At 50.0% G+C, this 17905-nt stretch overlaps 1 protein-coding gene across 20 annotated transcripts in view; it reads right to left on the minus strand.

Annotated features, from left to right (window-relative positions):
* GRAMD1B (GRAM domain containing 1B) overlaps positions 1–17905 on the minus strand; it is a 161351-nt gene that overhangs the window by 105932 nt on the left and 37514 nt on the right. For 11 of the 20 annotated variants that reach the window (XM_029915177.1, XM_029915174.1, XM_029915173.1 and 8 more), the window contains exons 3-4: positions 1553–1634; positions 1272–1315 (exon numbers count right to left, since the gene is read on the minus strand). The exons of 2 other annotated variants lie outside the window; for them this stretch is intronic. In XM_029915177.1, the coding sequence (XP_029771037.1) occupies positions 1272–1315; positions 1553–1634 (126 nt within the window). Of the gene's footprint in view, positions 1–416; positions 509–1271; positions 1316–1552; positions 2281–10828; positions 11321–17905 lie in introns of those variants that run through there. 7 more of the 20 variants (XM_029915187.1, XM_029915188.1, XR_003900274.1 and 4 more) reach the window with 6 other exon arrangements.

A 17905-nucleotide genomic window follows, 5' to 3' on the forward strand; every position in this document is an offset into this window, starting at 1 on the left:
CAGAGGCGGGACGGAGTCCAGGGAGTTCTCAGTTAGTCATGTTCTCCCCAGCAACTTTCTTCAAAGAAAAAGTATTTGACAAATCTAAGCTGGTGAAAACAACAGCTGTAACTTTTCACCACCGTACAGATTAGATGAAAGCTCAGAGAGGTTAAGGAACTTGGAGCAGGTCACACTGCATGTGCGAGTAGGAGAGAGGCACTGGGAACCCAGATCTGTGATTTGCAGAGACATGTCCTCACCACCAGAAAATATTACTGCCCATGGCACGCTCACCGCTTGGGCTTCCAACCTTCTTCCCTCTTGCACATACACATGGGGTACCCAACCTGCTCCAGAGGTCTGAGCCTCATCCAGTCTTGCATCTCTGAGGTAAAGGAGACATGCCATCTAGCCCAAAAGGAAAGCCCCCAAACCTGTCCAAGGGCTGAGTCTCCTTCTGCACAGAGGGGTTGGGGTTGGGGCTTGCAGACTCGGCTTCCTTAGATCCCTCATCCACTCAGGCTCCCTGTTTGGGAAAATGCACCCGACACTGCAAATTCCAAATTGCAAGCAGGATTCAGGAGGGATTAGAAACTCATCCCAGGCACGCCCTCTAGTGAGCCTGCAAGCTCTGGGCCACACATCACCGGGCTACATTCCCTGGAGGGGCCCAGACCCACACTTCCATTGGGGCATCAGATGAGCGGTGGGAGGGGACAGCAAAGGCATCTGCCACTCAGAGATCAACGCCTGGCCAATCCCAAGGCCATCGTCAGCTGCAGGATGGGAGGCTCTCAAGACTGTCCAGCCCACACTGACCCCACCCATTCCTTATACAACAGGAGGGAAAAGAGAAGCAAACAGAAGGTGGAAAGGAAGGGTGGGGATGGCACACATGGATGAGGAGAGCACTGTGGTGTGAGAAACAGAGGCCATAAAGGAGGGGGTGACCAAAGAGAGATGGGATAAGGATAAATGAATAAGGAGGCAGAGCTAACAAGAAAGACACAGATCAACCCAAACAGAGCTAGAGACCAATCCTCCCCCCCCCACACCTGCTTTGACTTCTGGGTGCATAAAGGTGAGGAGTGTGCTCTGTCAGACCCAGCCCTTCCTCCCCTCTCCTGAGGGCTTCATGCTCGAGGGTCATTTCCCTCCACTCTACACAGCCCCGGACACTCAGGAGTGGTGGGCTGAGGGACAGGAGGGGAGAGAAAAGTGAACCAAAGGCAGAACACGCCAAGCAAAGCCACTTACGCACAGTGCGGCCGGCAGCATTTCCATCCTACCTTTGCTGTCGCCATATCAGCCGGCTCCATGATCTCTGCTTGGCCTAAGGAGCAGCGGCCCCATCCAGAGAGAAAAGGCAGAGTCACAAATGTCACCCAGAAAGAGCAAACCATCCCTCTGGAAGGGCAGGGAAAACAAGAACCAAGATTTCTATTCTCTGGCCCCCTGGGATGTCCTCTACTGGGGTGGGGGGAGGTGCACAGGAAAGAGGCTCGGGGTCCCAGGCAAGCGGGAGGGGGGCGGGCGGGCGGGCGCTGCCTGGGTTCCCACAGATGCTCACATCAGGTTGAGTCAGGGGGCGTCTCCCCTTGCCTGGTGCTTCTTCCCAGGAGGCGAGTGCGGGTCTCCCAGGGCTCCCCCTGCTGGGGGAGAGTGCACAGAGATGGGGGCCTTGCCCTCCCATCACCCGGCAAACTGGTACCCACAGGTCAGGAAGAGCAGAGCAGAGCGAGTGGGCAGAGGCCAGCTGGCCGGTGCTGAGCAAGTGCTGGGGTAGCAGGTAGGGAGAAAGCTGGGGGCCGTAAGGGCGGGTGTGAGAACCTCAAGGAGGAGGTGCAGGCACTCAGATGGAAGCAGGCGGTGCCGTGCAAGGAGGTGCCGGAGGCCTGCACAGCAAGGTCGAGAATGCCGAGGGAGAGGAATTTGCTGGGTGAAGCCACTCACCTTGCAATAACATTCAGACTGACTGAGGCCTACACAGGAGCCAGGAGCGGGCGGTTCACACCCCCCCACTCCACTCCCAGAGACTCACAGCCTCTGTCTAAAGGTACATGAGAGCAGCCGGCAGCCCGGCTGGATCCGCAGAGGCCCCTGGCTCTGTCGGAGCAGCCTGATTGGAGGAGCAGGATGACTTCATCCGGCCCCATTCATCACTGTAGGTTCCCTGCCCAGCAGGGACAGGCCGCCCTGCTTGCAGTGACTACAGCTTCCTCTGTGGCCCATTTTGCTCTGGGAACCCAGGAAAGGCTGTGCAGCCGCTGAGGGGGAGGGATCAGAGCACCCCACGGCCTGGAGGGAAGAAGGAGAAAGCCGCTCACGTTTCAAATAAAGCGCAAAGCGTTTACTTAAAACACGATGTGGATAGTCACTGCGTCTGCTGGTGCCAGCGCCCGGATGAAGACAAAAGAGCAGTGCTCCTCCGAACTTGCAAGAAGGGAGCATGTGTGCTCCCCCGGAACCACTGCCCTTCCTGCCCAAGCTTTAGAGATACTCTCCCAGTCAAAGACAATAACCTATGGAAAAGCAGATCGAATATCCTCAGCTCTACCAGCTCTTCCAACTGTGCTAACCTGGGCTGGCTGTTAAGGACATTGATTCCTTTATGCTTCGGATTTCAGACCTGCAAAGTGTTAAAGTGGAAGGAACCTTAAAGCTGCGGCTCCATTTCACAGATGAGAAAACAAAGGCCCGGGAAAGGGCAAAAGGGTCAGAGAAACGCCTGCAAACGCTCCTTTCCAGATTGCAGATAGACTCATTCCTCAGAAAGGGTGAGACCCCGAGAGATAGAAGACCCTTCATTTACCCCCTCCCAATCCAGCTTCTAGAGCAGAGAAAAATCCAGCACAGCCAGGGTTAAAGAGAGAGATTAAAATAGAAGAGAATAAAAAAGGCAGGAACCTGTGATCATTCATGGGCTCTGCCTCCCTCATCCCTCACTCTTCTCTCTTACCCACGCTGCTGTTCAAGCCTGACTTTATGACAAAACCGCGCACTCTGGGAGCCCAACACAGAGCAGGAGAGTTTCCTAAAGGAAGGACACCACCAAGAATTCCACAAGCAATTCCACTCTACACAGCCTTTGTAAGCCTGGCTTAATGGCAGAACAGGAAGAGTTAACAACTCCCATTTGTATGGTGCCCCAATGCACTTCCCAATCTGCTGCTTCATCTGACCCTCAGAGGAAGCCTATGAGGTAACTATTGTTGTCTCCATTTCAAAGACAATTAATCTAGGAGTCAGAGACTTTCAGGGACTTGCCCAAGGTCACACTGCCAGCACAGCAGAGCTGGGCTCCAAACCTGTGTGCACAGACATCAAACACCTTTCCACTAAATGCCATGCTACCACATTTCCCACCCCTTCATGTTTCCCCTCCATCTGTCCCCAATTCCTGCTGCCATTACCACAGACACAGAGAATATAAAACCTGAATTAATGTAAGATTTCCTTTGGGGACACTCCCCCCGCCCTTCTCCTTACCCGCTGCCCCAAAGATGGCATATTGTAAGAAAATGCATTCTCAAACATTAGAGGGAAAAATCTTGGGCATGTCCAGAGGGCTGGTGTATGCATTAAGCAAATCTCCTGTGTTCAATGGAACAGAATCAAGAACCCAGAAATGGACCCACAAATGTATGGGCAACATTTCTTTGATAAAGCAGGAGAGAGTATCCAATGGAATAAAGACAGTCTCTGCAGCAAGTGGTGCTGGGAAAACTGGACAACAACATGCAGAAAAATGAACCTGGACCACCTTCTTACACCATACAAAATAAACTCAAGATGGATGAAACACATTAAGACAGGAAGCCATCAAAATCCTAACAGAAAAAGCAGGCCACAACCTCTTCGACCTTGGCCGCGGCAACTTCTAACTGGACATGTCTCTGGAAGCAAGGGAAACAAAAGCAAAAATGAACTATTGGGACCTCATCAAAAAAAAGCTGCCCAGCAAGGGAAACAATCAGCAAAACTAAAAGGCAACCAATGGAATGGAAGAAGATATTTGCATAAAGGGTTAGATCCAAAATCTATAAAGAACATATCAAACTCAACACCCAAAAAACAAATAATTCAGTGAAGAAATGGGCAAGAGACATGAATAGACACATTTCAAAAGAAGACAATCACATGGCCAATCGACACATGAAAAAATGCTCAGCATCACTCATCATCAGGGAAATACGAATCAAAACCACAATGAGACACCACCTCACACCTGTCAGAATGGCCAAAATTAACAATTCAGGCAACAACACTTGTTGGCGAGGATGCAGAGAAAGAGGAACCCTTTTGCCCTGCTGGTGGGAATGCAAACTGGTGCAGCCGCTCTGGAAAACAGTATGGAGGGTCCTCAAAAATTAAAAATGGAACTCCCAGCAACTGCATTACTAGGTGTTTACTCAAGGGGTACAGGTGTGCTCTTTAGAAGGGGGACATGCACCCCAATGTTTACAGCAGCACCATCGACAATAACCAAAGCATGGAAAGAACCCAAATGTCCGTCAATAGATGAATGGATACAGAAGATGTGGTACACACACAATGGAGTACTACTTGGCAATCAAGAAGAATGAAATCTTGCCATTTGGAACTATGTGGATGGAACTAAAGAGTATTATGCTGAGTGAAATTAGTCAGTCAGAAAAAGACAAATATCTTATGACTTAACTCATATGAGGAATTTAAAATACAAAACAGATGAATATAAGGGAAGGGAAGCAAAAATAATGTAAAAACAGGGAGGGGGACAAACCATAAGAGACTCTTAAATACAGAGAACAAACTGAGGGGTGCTGGAGGAGCTGGGGGGGGGGATGGGCTAAATGGGTAAGGGACATTAAGGAAGACACTTGTCGGCATGAGCACTGGGTGTTACACAGAAGGAATGAATCACTAGCTTCTACTCCTGAAATTAGTATTGCACTATATGCTGCCTAACTTGGATATAAATTGGAAAAAAAAAATCTCCTGTGTCCAGTGGAAATTACTTTTAAAAATAATCATCAAAGATTCACTCATGTTCACTTTATTTAGGCAACAGACTAGACCAAGACATCTGACCAAACCAGTCAATTATCAAGATTAAAATGAAGGTGGGGGAGGGGGGTGTGATCCCGGCTTTATTCACCATAAGCACTGAACACATCATGTTTCCCTTACCTATCCCATCCCATCTCACCCTATTAGCCAAGGAGCATGAAAGTTCCATATAGCCAAATGAAAAGGGACAGGAGTACAAGCAGGAGGACACTATCTTGGCCAATGGATTGGTTTCCTTTAGCTCACTGCCCCATGGTCATAGATGCAATCACCTTGGAATTGGAAAAGGTATGGGACATTGCTAGAATAGCACTAGAGGTATCCCATCATAACCCGCACAAAAAAAGCCAAAAGTGTGCAGGCTCCACCAGCTCCACACACGTCATCTCTGCTCAGAGGCCTGTAATGTTCCTTCTGGCTATTGCTCTGGCCTGAGGTCCTCTCTGTTCCTAGGCTGACAGTCAAATGCACAGACAGATGGAGAGCAGAAGGCTAGTACCCACTAAGGAGGAGGATGTTCTGTTTTCATCAAAATCATGCAGAAATCAGACCCATGTTAACAGGACCCCGCCCAGTATCCCAAATGACCAAACACATTTACCTCCTTGGGTCTTAATGGCATCTGACCGTCACACAGCCCTGGATGGTGAACACAGTGGACAGCACTTAAGAGGGCTGTTGAGCCGGAAGCAGCCGGGTGTATTTTACAAAGCAATTTAGACGTCCTGGACTCAAAGCAGCAGGAGAGAGCTGTTAGCTACAGAACAGATAATGTAGGAGATGGGGCATGGAAGGAGGTAGGGGATAATGCTTGGTTTCAGTGAGAAAGGAGGAAAGAAGTATGTCCCAAGTCCAAAGATAATTCCAGGAGGAAAGACAGAAAAGAGAATGACACTGAAAGAGAGAAAAGAAGCAGAGGACCTAATTAACAAGCCACTACAGCCACACCGCTGCTAGCCAGAAAGGAATCCATCTAATAATTTATTATAGAAGAAATAACTCTTCTAGTCTATTCATTTGCTCCTGGACCTAGAGACCAGAAGTCCCCTCTTCTGCAATTTCATTGCATTCCATTTGGCCTCATATTTAGTAAAAAGATGGAAAGATGGATAGAAAGATATAGATAGATAGAAAGATGGATAGATGGATGGGTGGATGGATGGCTGGGAAGCTCTTTACAATATCATTACATCATTTTCTCTCCAGGGGAATTATTTGTACTAATGACTTTACCCTAGGTATTATATTCTGACTCCTTAATCACTGTACTTATGCAACAAATTAAGGAAGAAAAATAAAACCTAGATACCTGAGGAGAGGCTACAGTGAGTTTTGGTGGAGGATGGGTATGGTGTGCTGGGCAGAACAGGCACCCAGTTCCCTAAAGACAGCTCAGGGGCTGGACACTGCACCTGTGTCTTTAGGAAGAGCCTCCTCTAAAGCAGCTGCCTACTGGTGGGTAGGGCGCAAGGAAGTCAAGCGAGCCAGTTTCAAACCCTGGTCAGCCCAACGTCCCCCTGCTGCACCATGAGATATGTAGTTCTGTGAGCAATGGGCAGTGGTGTGGCCATATTTTCACTGCTTATCCAATGTGTAGCTTGACTACAAATGTGGGTCAGACACCTTGGCCAAAATGGTACAGCTCCTTCTTCCTGCAGTCTGACTTCACTTTTTATTTTTTATTTTTAATATTTATTTATTTTTGAGAGAAACAGAGTGAGAGTGGGGGAGGGGCAGAGAGGAGGAGAGACACAGAATCTGAAGCAGGCTCCACACTCCAAGCTGTCAGCACAGAGCCCAATGCAGGACTTGAACCCATGGACTGTGAGATCATAACCTGAGCTGAAGTTGGACACTTAACCGACTGAACAATCCAGGCACCACCCCCCCACCCGCTACAGTTTGACTTTAGACAGAAAAGATGGTGAGGAAACAGGGAGAGATTCACAGAACTACAGGAGATCAGAAATATGAAGACCTTGAGAGGTCACTTGATGTCTTTGTTCTATGTGCACAGAAAATGACAGCTTGTCTCAAGAGAAGAGACAGAAAAAGAAAGAGGAAGGGAGAAAGAGAGGCAGATGAAGGAGAAAAAACCAGTGTGTGTGTGTGTGTGTGTGTGTGTGTGTGTGTGTGTGTGTGTGTGTCCCCATGACTGTGCATGTTGGATCAGGGACCAGAAAGTGACTTCTCATCTCTTTTGCTCATTACCCATCAACTCTGGAGGGAGGCAGTCGGGCGTGTTGACGAGAATGACTCTCAAGGTATTCTGCTCAGGTATGAATTCTGACTCAACTGCTCACCATCTGTGTGGCTGTTGGGCTGGTTACTCAGCCTCTCTGTGCCCCCATTCCTCATTTGTAAGGCAGAGACAGATAATGTTAGTCAACTCATAGACTGCATGAAGATAACATACATAGAGGGCTTAAAACTGTATCTCAAGTGTTAGATTCTTTTTATTATTATTCAGTGGTTTGCCTCTTCCCCTAAATCCATGTGACCTTTCCCCCCAGAGCATGAAATTTTAAGTCCTCAGAGCTGATGATGGCGGAGGTAGACAGGACAGAAAACAAACCCTCCTTTTATATATGAATAAAGACATGAAAGTCGGGGGCAGGCAGAAGGGATGAGGGGGTTGGGGCAGGCAGTGGAGCGAAATAGTCATCAGAATACGAAAAAGAGCAGAAAAGGAGCAAGGACAAGTACAACCAGAGACACTGTGCAGGTAATATTCAATGGCAGTGGACATTGATGGGGACGTGCAGGAGCGTCTGGAGAAGAAAAAATCATCAAAGAACAATAAAGAGTTGGAAAAAAATAAAGAAAGAAGGGGGGGAATGACTGACAAAGAAAACCAGGGAAATTGATCAGTTTGAAGGTGGGAGGAGAAAGGAGACTGAGAAATTAAAAACTTAAAGTGGAAAGTTCCAAGAGGATTTGACGAAGCCCCCATGAGGAGCTACGGACAGAGCCTGGCACGAGGAAATCAAGAGAGATGGCAGCTAACACTGCAAAGTTCAAGTCTGGGATGGTCTTCCCAAGCAAGCCTGGTCCCTAGGGATGGTCAGGTGTTGTGGGGCTCTGGGCTGGAGGAGTTTCTTAAATAGTCATAATTGGAGTGAGTGAAGTGGGTGCTAAGGATTAAGGTTCAGGTTCCAGGAGGAAAGTAAGTCGCTTTGGGACCAGTCAAGACAGCACCCCCAGCTCTGAAGTCAAGAGGAGAGGGGAGCCTGGGCAGCACAGCTGGCTAAGTGTCCAGCTCAGGTCATGATCTCAAAGTTCCTGAGTTCGAGCTCTGCCATCAGGCTCTGCTGATGGCACAGAGCCTGCTCAAGATTCTCTCTCCTTCTCTCTGGCCCATCCCTGCTTGTGCTTGTGTGCACTCTCTCTCTCTTTCTCTCTCTCTCAAAATAAATAAATAAATAAAAATTTAAAAAAATGAAGTCAAGAGGAGAGAGGCAGGCCTATCTGAGTGCAAATATTTGGGTCTGGACAAAGGGACGGTGCCAGCCCATTGGCTGTTGCTTAGGGAAACATGTAGCTCGTGCAATGCTGAGGCTTTGCTGGAATCAGTGTCCTTCTGCATCTAAGTTCCTCAGGGTAAAACAAGACAGGCAAAGGGGAGAGAGACCTGCCTCCCTTAGCCACTTGCAATTCCTGAGGCCTCACAAGCAACAGGAATGTAAATGCTACCCCGTCAACATCAACCTCTGGAACTGGACAGCATTGCATAATGGTTAAAATCTACAGTCACACTGCCTGGATTCGGATTCCAGCCTGTCACACAGGATGTGTGATCTTGGGGCACCTGGTGGCTCAGCCAGTTGACTCTCAGACTCTTGCTTTTGGCTTAGGTGATGATCTTATGATTTGTGGGTTCGAGCCCCGAATCAGGCTCTGCATTGGCAGAACAGAGCCTGCTTGGGATTCTCTCTCTCTCTTCCTCCCTCTCTGCCCTTTCCCCACTCACAGGCATGGGTGACATCTCTCAAAATAAACTTTGTTTTTAAAAAGAGTTGTGTGTGATCTTATGCAAATTACAAAACCTGTCTAAGCCTCAGTTTTGTAATCTCTAAAATAAAGACAAGAGGACTACTGTTTCATAGTAAAATGGTGAAATTTAAAAAAAATTTTTCAATGTTTATTTTTGAGATAGAGAGAGAAAGAGTGTGAGCAGGGGAGGGACAGAGAGAGGGGGACACAGAATTGAAAGCAGGCTCCAGGCTCTGAGCTGTCAGCACAGAGCCCCACGCAAGGCTGGAACCTACAAACCGTGAGATCATGACCTGAGCCAAAGTCAGATACTCAACTGACTGAGCCACCCAGGTGCCCCCAAAATGGTGAAATTTAAATGTGAGCCCAGTGACTGACACACACCAGGAACAGTCACTGAATGGTAACTGAAATAATGCTCTCTTCATAACTACTGTCTTGAGGGCCCAGGGGCTAGGAACAACAGGGACTCCATGAGTTCCCCTAATCTCCCGCCATCCGCACTTTGTGCCCATGTGAAGCTCACATGGCTTCAGTTACACAAACCCTTCTCTCCCCCACCATCTCCAGGCCACATGATACCGCCTCCAGCCAGCAGCTGGTCCCAGACTAGGACTTTCAGATGACACATTTGTGCAAGTACTTTGAAAATGAAAAGGGTTGGGGCGCCCGGGTGGCTCAGTCAGTTAAGCATCTGGATTTCGGCTCGGGTCATGATCTTACAATTCGTGAGTTCGAGCCCCACATCGGGCTCCGCACTGACAGCACAGAATCTCTCTCTCTCTGTCTCTCCATGCTCACTTGCTCTCTCAAAAATAAATAAAAACAAGGGAAAAAAAAAGGAAAATGAAAAGGGTCACCAAAGCAAAAGGCAGCTAGCACTTGCACTTCCTGCTTTAGGGGTTTCCTCCTGCACCAATTTTCACAAAAGACCTACAGTGGGCTGCCAAGCCCCCCAGGGCCTTTCACACAGCCATTCAGGGTGAGAGTACATAAGAAGCCACAGGATTAACTGAGCAGGGGGTCCGCAGGGAGGGGAGAGAGGACAAAGGGCAATAATCCCGCCTGAGCTTCTGTGCATCAGTGGGCGCCACACTCTCTCCTGTGGACTGCAGAGGCAGGTAACGATTGGAGAGCTAGAAAGGAGGGTTGTCCTTTCTAGGTGCAGGCCACTCGAGGGGTCCTTCTGGGACACCGCAAAAGCCGAGGGAGATGAGGTCACAGACCCCTGGACAGCGCAGTGAGAAGCAGCAGGCTCAGGGACTCCAAGGGAGAGCGGCTGTACCCTCCATTCTCTGTAGCTGCTGGGACAGGCCATGGGAAGGGTAAGCAAGCAACTGAGGGTCAGTCTCCAGGTCGGGAATGTTCTCCTTCTGCTCTCTGGTTTCTTCCAGGGAACCAAGAGCGAGGCTGAAAGACGCAGCTGCAGATTCCAGACAATTTTGCAAGCCAGAGGCTGGGGAAGAGATGCAAAGCAGGCACAAAAAAGGGAAATGTGGCGGGGAATGCTTCTAGAGACTACTATCCCCTCCAGACTGTCGTTAGGTACCCCCCAACCTCCAGAAGGGGTACAGGCTCTACTGCGGAGGGCTGTGACAATCACATCAGAAAACAGAAAATGGGCACGTGGGTGGCTCAGTCAGTTAAGCGTCCAACTTCGGCTCAGGTCATGATTTCCCAGTTTGTGGGTTTGAGCCCTGTGTCAAGCTCTGTGCTGACAGCATGGTGCCTGGAGCCTCCTTCGGATTCTGTGTCTCCCTCTCTCTCTGCCCCTCCCCCACTCATTCTCGTTCTCTCAGAAATGAATAAACATTTAAAAAGTTAAAAAGAAAAAAACAGACCATGAGGCTACAGAAGCTGGATGGAGTGGGGAAGAAAAGAAGGACCAAGGAAACCAAATGTCCAAGGAAGAACTCCACTGGCCCCAGAGGAATCGGAGTAGAGGGTCCACGAACATACAAACCCATTTACACAGCTCCTCTGGCCATTGAGTCTGCCTTTACATTGGCAGGTCCCTTCTGCTAGAGTCCTCGTCCTAAGAGGCTGGAGTTGTTGGGGCTCAGATAGTCCTGCCCTCCAGGGTAGAAGGAGTAGGGTCCAGGGTACTCCCCTCACCCCTGCCAACTCACACTCATCTCACTGAGGAGGAGGGATGGGGTGGCCCCGCTCTCTCCCTTCAGGCAAAGCCACTGACAGTAGAGGGTGCTGGTGAGCTCAGCGGCGAGACCCCAACAGAAGGTCAAGAACGTTTTCTGTGGCTCCAGCCAGCACCTAGAAGGGCTTCACCTGGCACCTGCAAAGAGGTCAGAGGGACCACAGTTTTGTTCTGTGGTTTAGGCCTAAGAGTGAAACTAAAAGAAGGCATCAGAAATGTAGTAGAACTTTCCTACAAATAACTTGCTAGTTAAGTCTATAGCACTTATGACAAGGCATAGGAGACATACTCAAAATAACCCCAACCGTTAGGCTCTCAGGCATATTTAATATGTATCATTAGATATCACTGGGGTCTATTCTCTCCTTGTCCGTCTGTCTCCTGTTCCATCCAGCTTCACTAACAAACTCATTTGCACACTCCACATCTGGAGCTTTGAATCCAGGAAGCTGGTGACAAAAGATCCATCCGACATAAGGAAAAGCAGAAGGTTCAGCACCGGGCCCCAAGTGTCCTAAGAGCCACATGGATGCTGTCTCAAGGGGAAAGCCATAAAACGTTGCAAATAAAAAGCTCTGGACTTGAATCTCAGCTCGATCACTTACAAAGTATGCCAGTGGACAACGTAAGCCTCCATCTCCTTCTCTAGAAAATGGATAAAATAGCAACTGTCCTTACAGACCCACTATTATGGTTGAATAAGAGAGCACATGTAAACGGTGGTGCGGAACACATAATAAACTCTCCAAACAGCAGATATTATTAATAATAACAATTAATACCTCAGATGCCCACAAACTAAGTACACAGACATTCTGCACTGCCTTCAATTCACTCGTCACACATGTTGATTTTCTGTAGTTGCGTATAATTCTACATTTCTTTACTGAGAGAAACCCCAAATTACTTCCTGAGCAAATTTCCCACTATGGATGTTATTCACTGAGAGTACCATTTGATGTAGGTACTGAGGAAGAAATTCACAAATCAGGAAGGAACAGAGGGTATTCGCCTCCTTACTTCTCTTCTTTTGGGCCACTTCTGTGGAACTTATTTATAAGGGCAACTGATATACACTCCTGGCCAGATGCCCACCCGTTGTTTAAAATGCCAAGAAAAGGAAACATGGATGTTTCATTTCTAGAGGGAAAGGAGTTCAACAGGTAGGACTGTTCACCCGGGATCCCCAAGCAAACCTGTCGTGATGTCATGTTCATAAACTCAAGAGTTTTGAGTCTAGTGCTGACTCCTACTCCATGAAGCACCCAACCAGCTCACACACACAAGACACAAGGGAGGGGGGACAAGGTGGCTCAGTTGGTTACACGTCTGACTCCCGATTTCGGCTCAGGTCATGATCTTACAGTTTGTGAGATCGAGCCCCACATCTGGCTCTGCACCGACAGCACAGAGCCCCTGGGGAGGTACTCAGACACTGTCCACTCCCTCAGCCCCTCTCCCAATCCCAAGACCCTCTGGACCAGGGTCACAATGCTTTTCTCTGCATTTTGATGGGAGACTTTCACCTTCCAACTAGGAAATGGCCAAGGGAAGGAGGGAGCCCAGCCATGAACTGCTTGCTGTTGACTCACAAAAGGATAAGAAGAAAAGAAGCATTGAGCAATCTGGAAAGTTGGTGACAGATAAGATGAAATGATTATTTTCATTACATAGCCCCACCCTGCTCCCCTTTCTCCTTGCTGCAGAAGGGGATTCTTGGGCTGTGGAGCAAACAGGTTAGGAAAACAGAAGCTACGGACTGACACCAGTGTCCCTGAGGGTGCCACGGGTCTGCCAGAGGCTCCCTGAACCTGATGCCATGGGCCAGGAATAGAGAGCACCGGGCTCTCCCGGTCCATTACTGCGCACTTAAATTGCACACTTGATGCTAGTTAGCGCAGGGATAACAGGAGGCTTCGGGCAACGGGCGTGTTTCTCAGACCATGGCTCAAGAGCCCCTGAGTCAGAATCACTTGGGATATGTGTTCACTGTGCAAACTAGGCCCACCCCAGTCCACGTGACTCAGAATCACAGACAAGAGCCCAGGAAATCTGCACACTGAGAAAGTTCTGCACACGAATCTGAAACCCGTGAGGTCTCCCTGTCTCCCAAGTAGGCTTTTCAATATCAAGGGACAAGAACACTTGCCCGTGCAGAATATTATAACTTATGTATTTCTTTTTATCCAATCCTTTCAGAAAATGTCTGTAATAGGCAAAACATCTAGTACAGCAGTGCATGCATATAATTTATATAAATATATACTGGTGGGAGACAGCTCAAAAAGTTTTCACTGATACAGGGATTTGCAACCAAGCCAGAGTTACCAACTTCTGGTACAATGGCGTCTCGCCTAGACAGGAAAGAGTGGTCTCTGCAAACAGGTGCCCTGAGCTCTGGTGATTCATCAGTAACAAGTTGAGAAGAGACCTCTGGGATTTGGGCCTCCAACGGCATCTCACCCCTGGAGTAAGAGGGAGGCAAAGAATGCGCTGCAGAGCAGGGCAAGCCAGAAGTGGAGTCCCTGCTTGAGCCCCCAGAACTGTCACCCACTTACAGGAGGATGGGATTTCACCCAGCAGGGGGTGGGGAAGCCAGGGAATGAGGTTTACCATCTGCCTGCCAGTTGTCCAAATCTAAATCCCAACTGTGGCCTCAGCAGCGTGAGCCTCGTTGCTGAGTTATAATTAATCTCCCCCTTTCTCAGGCAGGAAAGGAGAAACGCTGGGGTAGGAGAAACGCTGAGCAGGTGACGGTTACACCTGCAGACAGTTCTGCTGACAGCTGCGGAAGCAGCCCGGGCCTTCAGTGGCAGGGAGGAGCTGCGAACTGGGAACTTGGGGAGGGAGGGGAGAGTGGGAGCGCCCACTTACTTCTCTGCCTGGACCTAAAATAAGGTCTTTCTCTGTCCTGGTCAGATGCCATGTGTCCATGTGTGGCCAAGGCTAGGCCATTCCCCCAAGCATGGGAGTACGTGGATCAGAGAAGGGAGAACAGGTAAGGGGCAGCCACTAACCACAGACCACAAGCATAAAAATGTCACACCATTAACAGATACAGAGGGGCTCACCAGTGGCCCTCAATTTGCGACACAGTCATGGAATCCCACGATCACAGAATGTGAGAGCTGGCAAAAAAGCCTTAGTTCCTCATGTGCCCATTTACTCCTTTAACAAATCCTTTTTTTTTTAAGGTTTATTTACTTATTTTTGAGGGAGAGAGAGAGAGAGCGCGTGTGAGTGAGCACACAAGCAGGGGAGGGGCAGGGAAAGAGAGAGTCCTCAGCAGGCTCCACAGTGTCAGCACAGAGCTCAATGCGGGGCTCTAACCCAGGAACCGTTAGATCATGACCTGAGCCAAAATCAAGAAGAATCGGACACTTCATCGACTGAGCCCCCAGGTGCCCCTCATTTAACAATCTTTACTGAGTACCTACCATGTGTCAGGCCCCCACCAGTGAATGAGGCAGACAGTCCCCTGCTCTGGTGAAGCTTAGGGCCCTAGTCAAGGAGACAGACGACAACTGGGTCAACAGCAAAATACAGTGACAACGTGGTTAGCCCAAGATGGAAAATAAGCTGGAACAATGAGGACCGGGGTTTACGTGACTGACTGGCCACTGCAAACTTGTTCATAGCCTACCTGAACCCGGTTCCCAACCCACACATGGCTCCGGAATAGCTCAAAACTCACCCTCCACTCACCTCTCAGGTTTGGCCCAAGTCCACTGTTGGCTGGCAGTCACAGTAACATCTACTGTTTGCCAGACACAGGGCCAAGACCTTCCTACGTTTTACATCATTTTGATTCCCGTGGCCTCCACGAAGGAGGCACGACTATCTACGTTCTTTTTTGTTTTTTTTTTTTTGTATTTTTTTAATGTTTTTTTAAATTTTTGAGTGAAAGAGAAAGAGGTGAAAAGGGGAGGGTCAGAGAGAGAGGGAGACACAGAACGTGAAGACAGGCTCCAGGCTCTGAGCTGTCAGCACAGAGCCCAATGCAAGGCTCGAACCCACGAACCATTGAGATCATGACCTGAGCCGAGGCTGGACGCCCAACCAACCGAGCCACCCAGGAGCCCCACAACTATCTCCGTTCTTAAGGAAGGACACATTCAGAGAGGAAAGGATGATTTTGTGAGAGCCCCCACGGCCAATAAGTGGAAGAGAGCCAGAGCTTAACTGAAGGCTGTTTGGTCCTCCAAGCGGTCCTGAGCTCCACAAGGTGACTGCTGAGGGATCCTGTCTCTGCCCCCAGCACCATACCACAGGGTCGGAGATTCTCCTCTTCTGCCATTATCCCCTGGGTGCCTGCTATGTGCAAGGTACTGGGTGGTCAGTACCTGAGGAGTCCCCTTCTAACAGTAAGGACTCAGTCTCTGTCCCTTGCCCTCAAAACTTCCATATGAGAACACCCCAGGGGAGACAACTCTTATCAATAATCGGCTAAACACTTATGGGCACCCATGCCTACGTGTTTGAGAGAGAGTGTGAAAGAGAAAATCAAGATCAAGTCACCTACGACACCTCCATCCCCAATCGACCTCCATTCAGTCTCTCTCCCTACCTTTCCTCCATTTGTCCTATCTTTCCTTTCGCTCGCTGCTGTATTTGTTTTCACACAAATAACACCCAGAAGCCTGCCCGGAAGCTTATGTGCCCCTCTCTCTCCAACGCCAGTCAGCCCCTGAGTTTAACTCTGATGCTAGGGGCTGCAGCCTCTCTCTCCACCCGGAAACCCTGCTCCCCTCTGCTTGTCACAAGGGGCATGTTCACCCTGGAGCCACTGCACCAGGAAAAAGCGCCCCATACCCAAAGGTTCATCCTCACGTCTTCCCTGGCAGCCTGCTAGAGCGGCTCTGAGTCAGAGCCAAGTCCCAAGTGACTACACCTTGTAAGAAGTGAACCCACAGGGTCCGCACCACCAAACACCTTACTCACAGGTTCCCTCTCGCTGGAAAGGAACAATCAACACCCCAAAGGCACCAGATAGAATACTACATCCTCTACAGCACCTTTCTCTTGGGACCCCCAAGTTCTTTACCAACCTAAGTAACACACCATGACGGAGGCAAACGAACTTGCTGGCCAGTTACGAAGAACCGGGAGAGCCGGTCACTTCCTTGGCAGACACACACTAAGGCCCAGTCGAGCTTTCCATCCACTCATCCGACTGAGGGCCACACAGCCTCGCAGGGCTGCCCTCCTCCATCCCTCACCTTCAGCCTCTTGCATCAGACCACTCCCCCCTCTTCAGGGGCTGACCCTTGGCCAAGAACTACAATAAGCTCCCAGACATGGGAACCAGCCCCCAAAACACTCCCACCTCTGTGTGGAGCCCCAGGTCATCCTCAGCCTGCCGCAGGGTCACGTCCTCGTGCCCTCATCTCCAGGGGTCCCCTGCCACCTACTTGGCTCGTAGAAAGGACAGCTTCTTCCTCAAGGAGGAGACATGGGAGTGACAGGCCTGCTTTACGGCCGTGCTGCAGGAGACCGTCTGGGAGCGCAGATTGTGCACCATGCTGGGCTCGGGAGGGCTCGTCACATGGCAGCTTGGACCTCAAGGGCTCGGGGCTCACTCTGGGGCTGCATGGACATGCTGCTTCCGCAGCTCCTTCAGCTGTCGGCCGCAGCTCCTGCACGGGGGAGCCCTCCCTGCCCTGGTGTTCAAGCCTAAACACAGGCAGGTGGAGGGCCCCGGGGCAGGCAAGAGTCTGAGGGTCCTTGTTACCAGGGTCCCCCCTGGCTTTGGCCCGAGCCACAGCTCCAAAGAGAACCCTCCTCCATCCTGCAACATCTGGCAGTGCTCTGGGCACTTGGTGAGTTTCCTCCTCTCTGTCCTCAGCCAGGGAGGACGGGGCTGTACCGGCATGTGATGTCAGCTGCTGGAGCTAGAGGGAGGGGGAGGGCCCGCGGGCACCGCTCCCAGAGGGTTTGCTCCCGGGCTCCTTCCTCATGGTGAGGGAGCTGACGCCTAGAGGTCACCTGAGTGGCAGTTGGGCGGCAGGGAATTCAGTGCCCCGGCAGGCAGACAGAGCCAGAGTGCTCTGGAAACAGGCTGTTGGGGGGCAATTTCGGGGATCGGATAAGCAGAACCAAAAGCATCTTTCCTTCCATGAGGAGGCTAACAGTTCTGGTGGCCAGAACTGAGCTGAAATTCGTGGGCCCTGTCCTCTGGCCTCTCCTTCCACCCTGTGGTCTCAAATTCTACTACCTCAGTTTCTCCATTTGCTCATGAATTCCACAAGCATTTGCTGAGCATTTACTCTATGCCAGACAGAAGAGATACCGTTTCTGTCCCCCACGGGTCTCCTGGGCTAGTGCGAGACAGCGCACACCAGGAGGCAAGTGCTGGACAGAACCAACCAGAGCCTGCTACTCCACTTCCAAACCAGGGGTAAAACGTGCTCTCTCCCTTCCCCAACCCGAAGAAACAAGGGTGGGTTCTAGTGAGACACGGGAAGACGTGCAGAGCTTTGTAGCTCGTCAGAGGAAAGGTGACAGGCAACCCCCAAATTAATGAGACCCAAAGCTCACACTTATTCTCGGTCCACCTTCCTTCATCTTGGGAAATAATCTGAGTTCCTATTACACGGAGAAAATAGATCCTGCTGCTATCCGCCTCCTCACCTTCCCACCACATCACACGTGAACTCACCTGCATCCATGACCATTATGGTCTGGCCAAGGCCAATCTGTTCACTTGCAATCTAGAGCTATCTT

Source organism: Suricata suricatta, chromosome 11 (assembly GCF_006229205.1).
Source record: "Suricata suricatta isolate VVHF042 chromosome 11, meerkat_22Aug2017_6uvM2_HiC, whole genome shotgun sequence".
Taxonomy (NCBI): Eukaryota; Metazoa; Chordata; class Mammalia; order Carnivora; family Herpestidae; genus Suricata; species Suricata suricatta.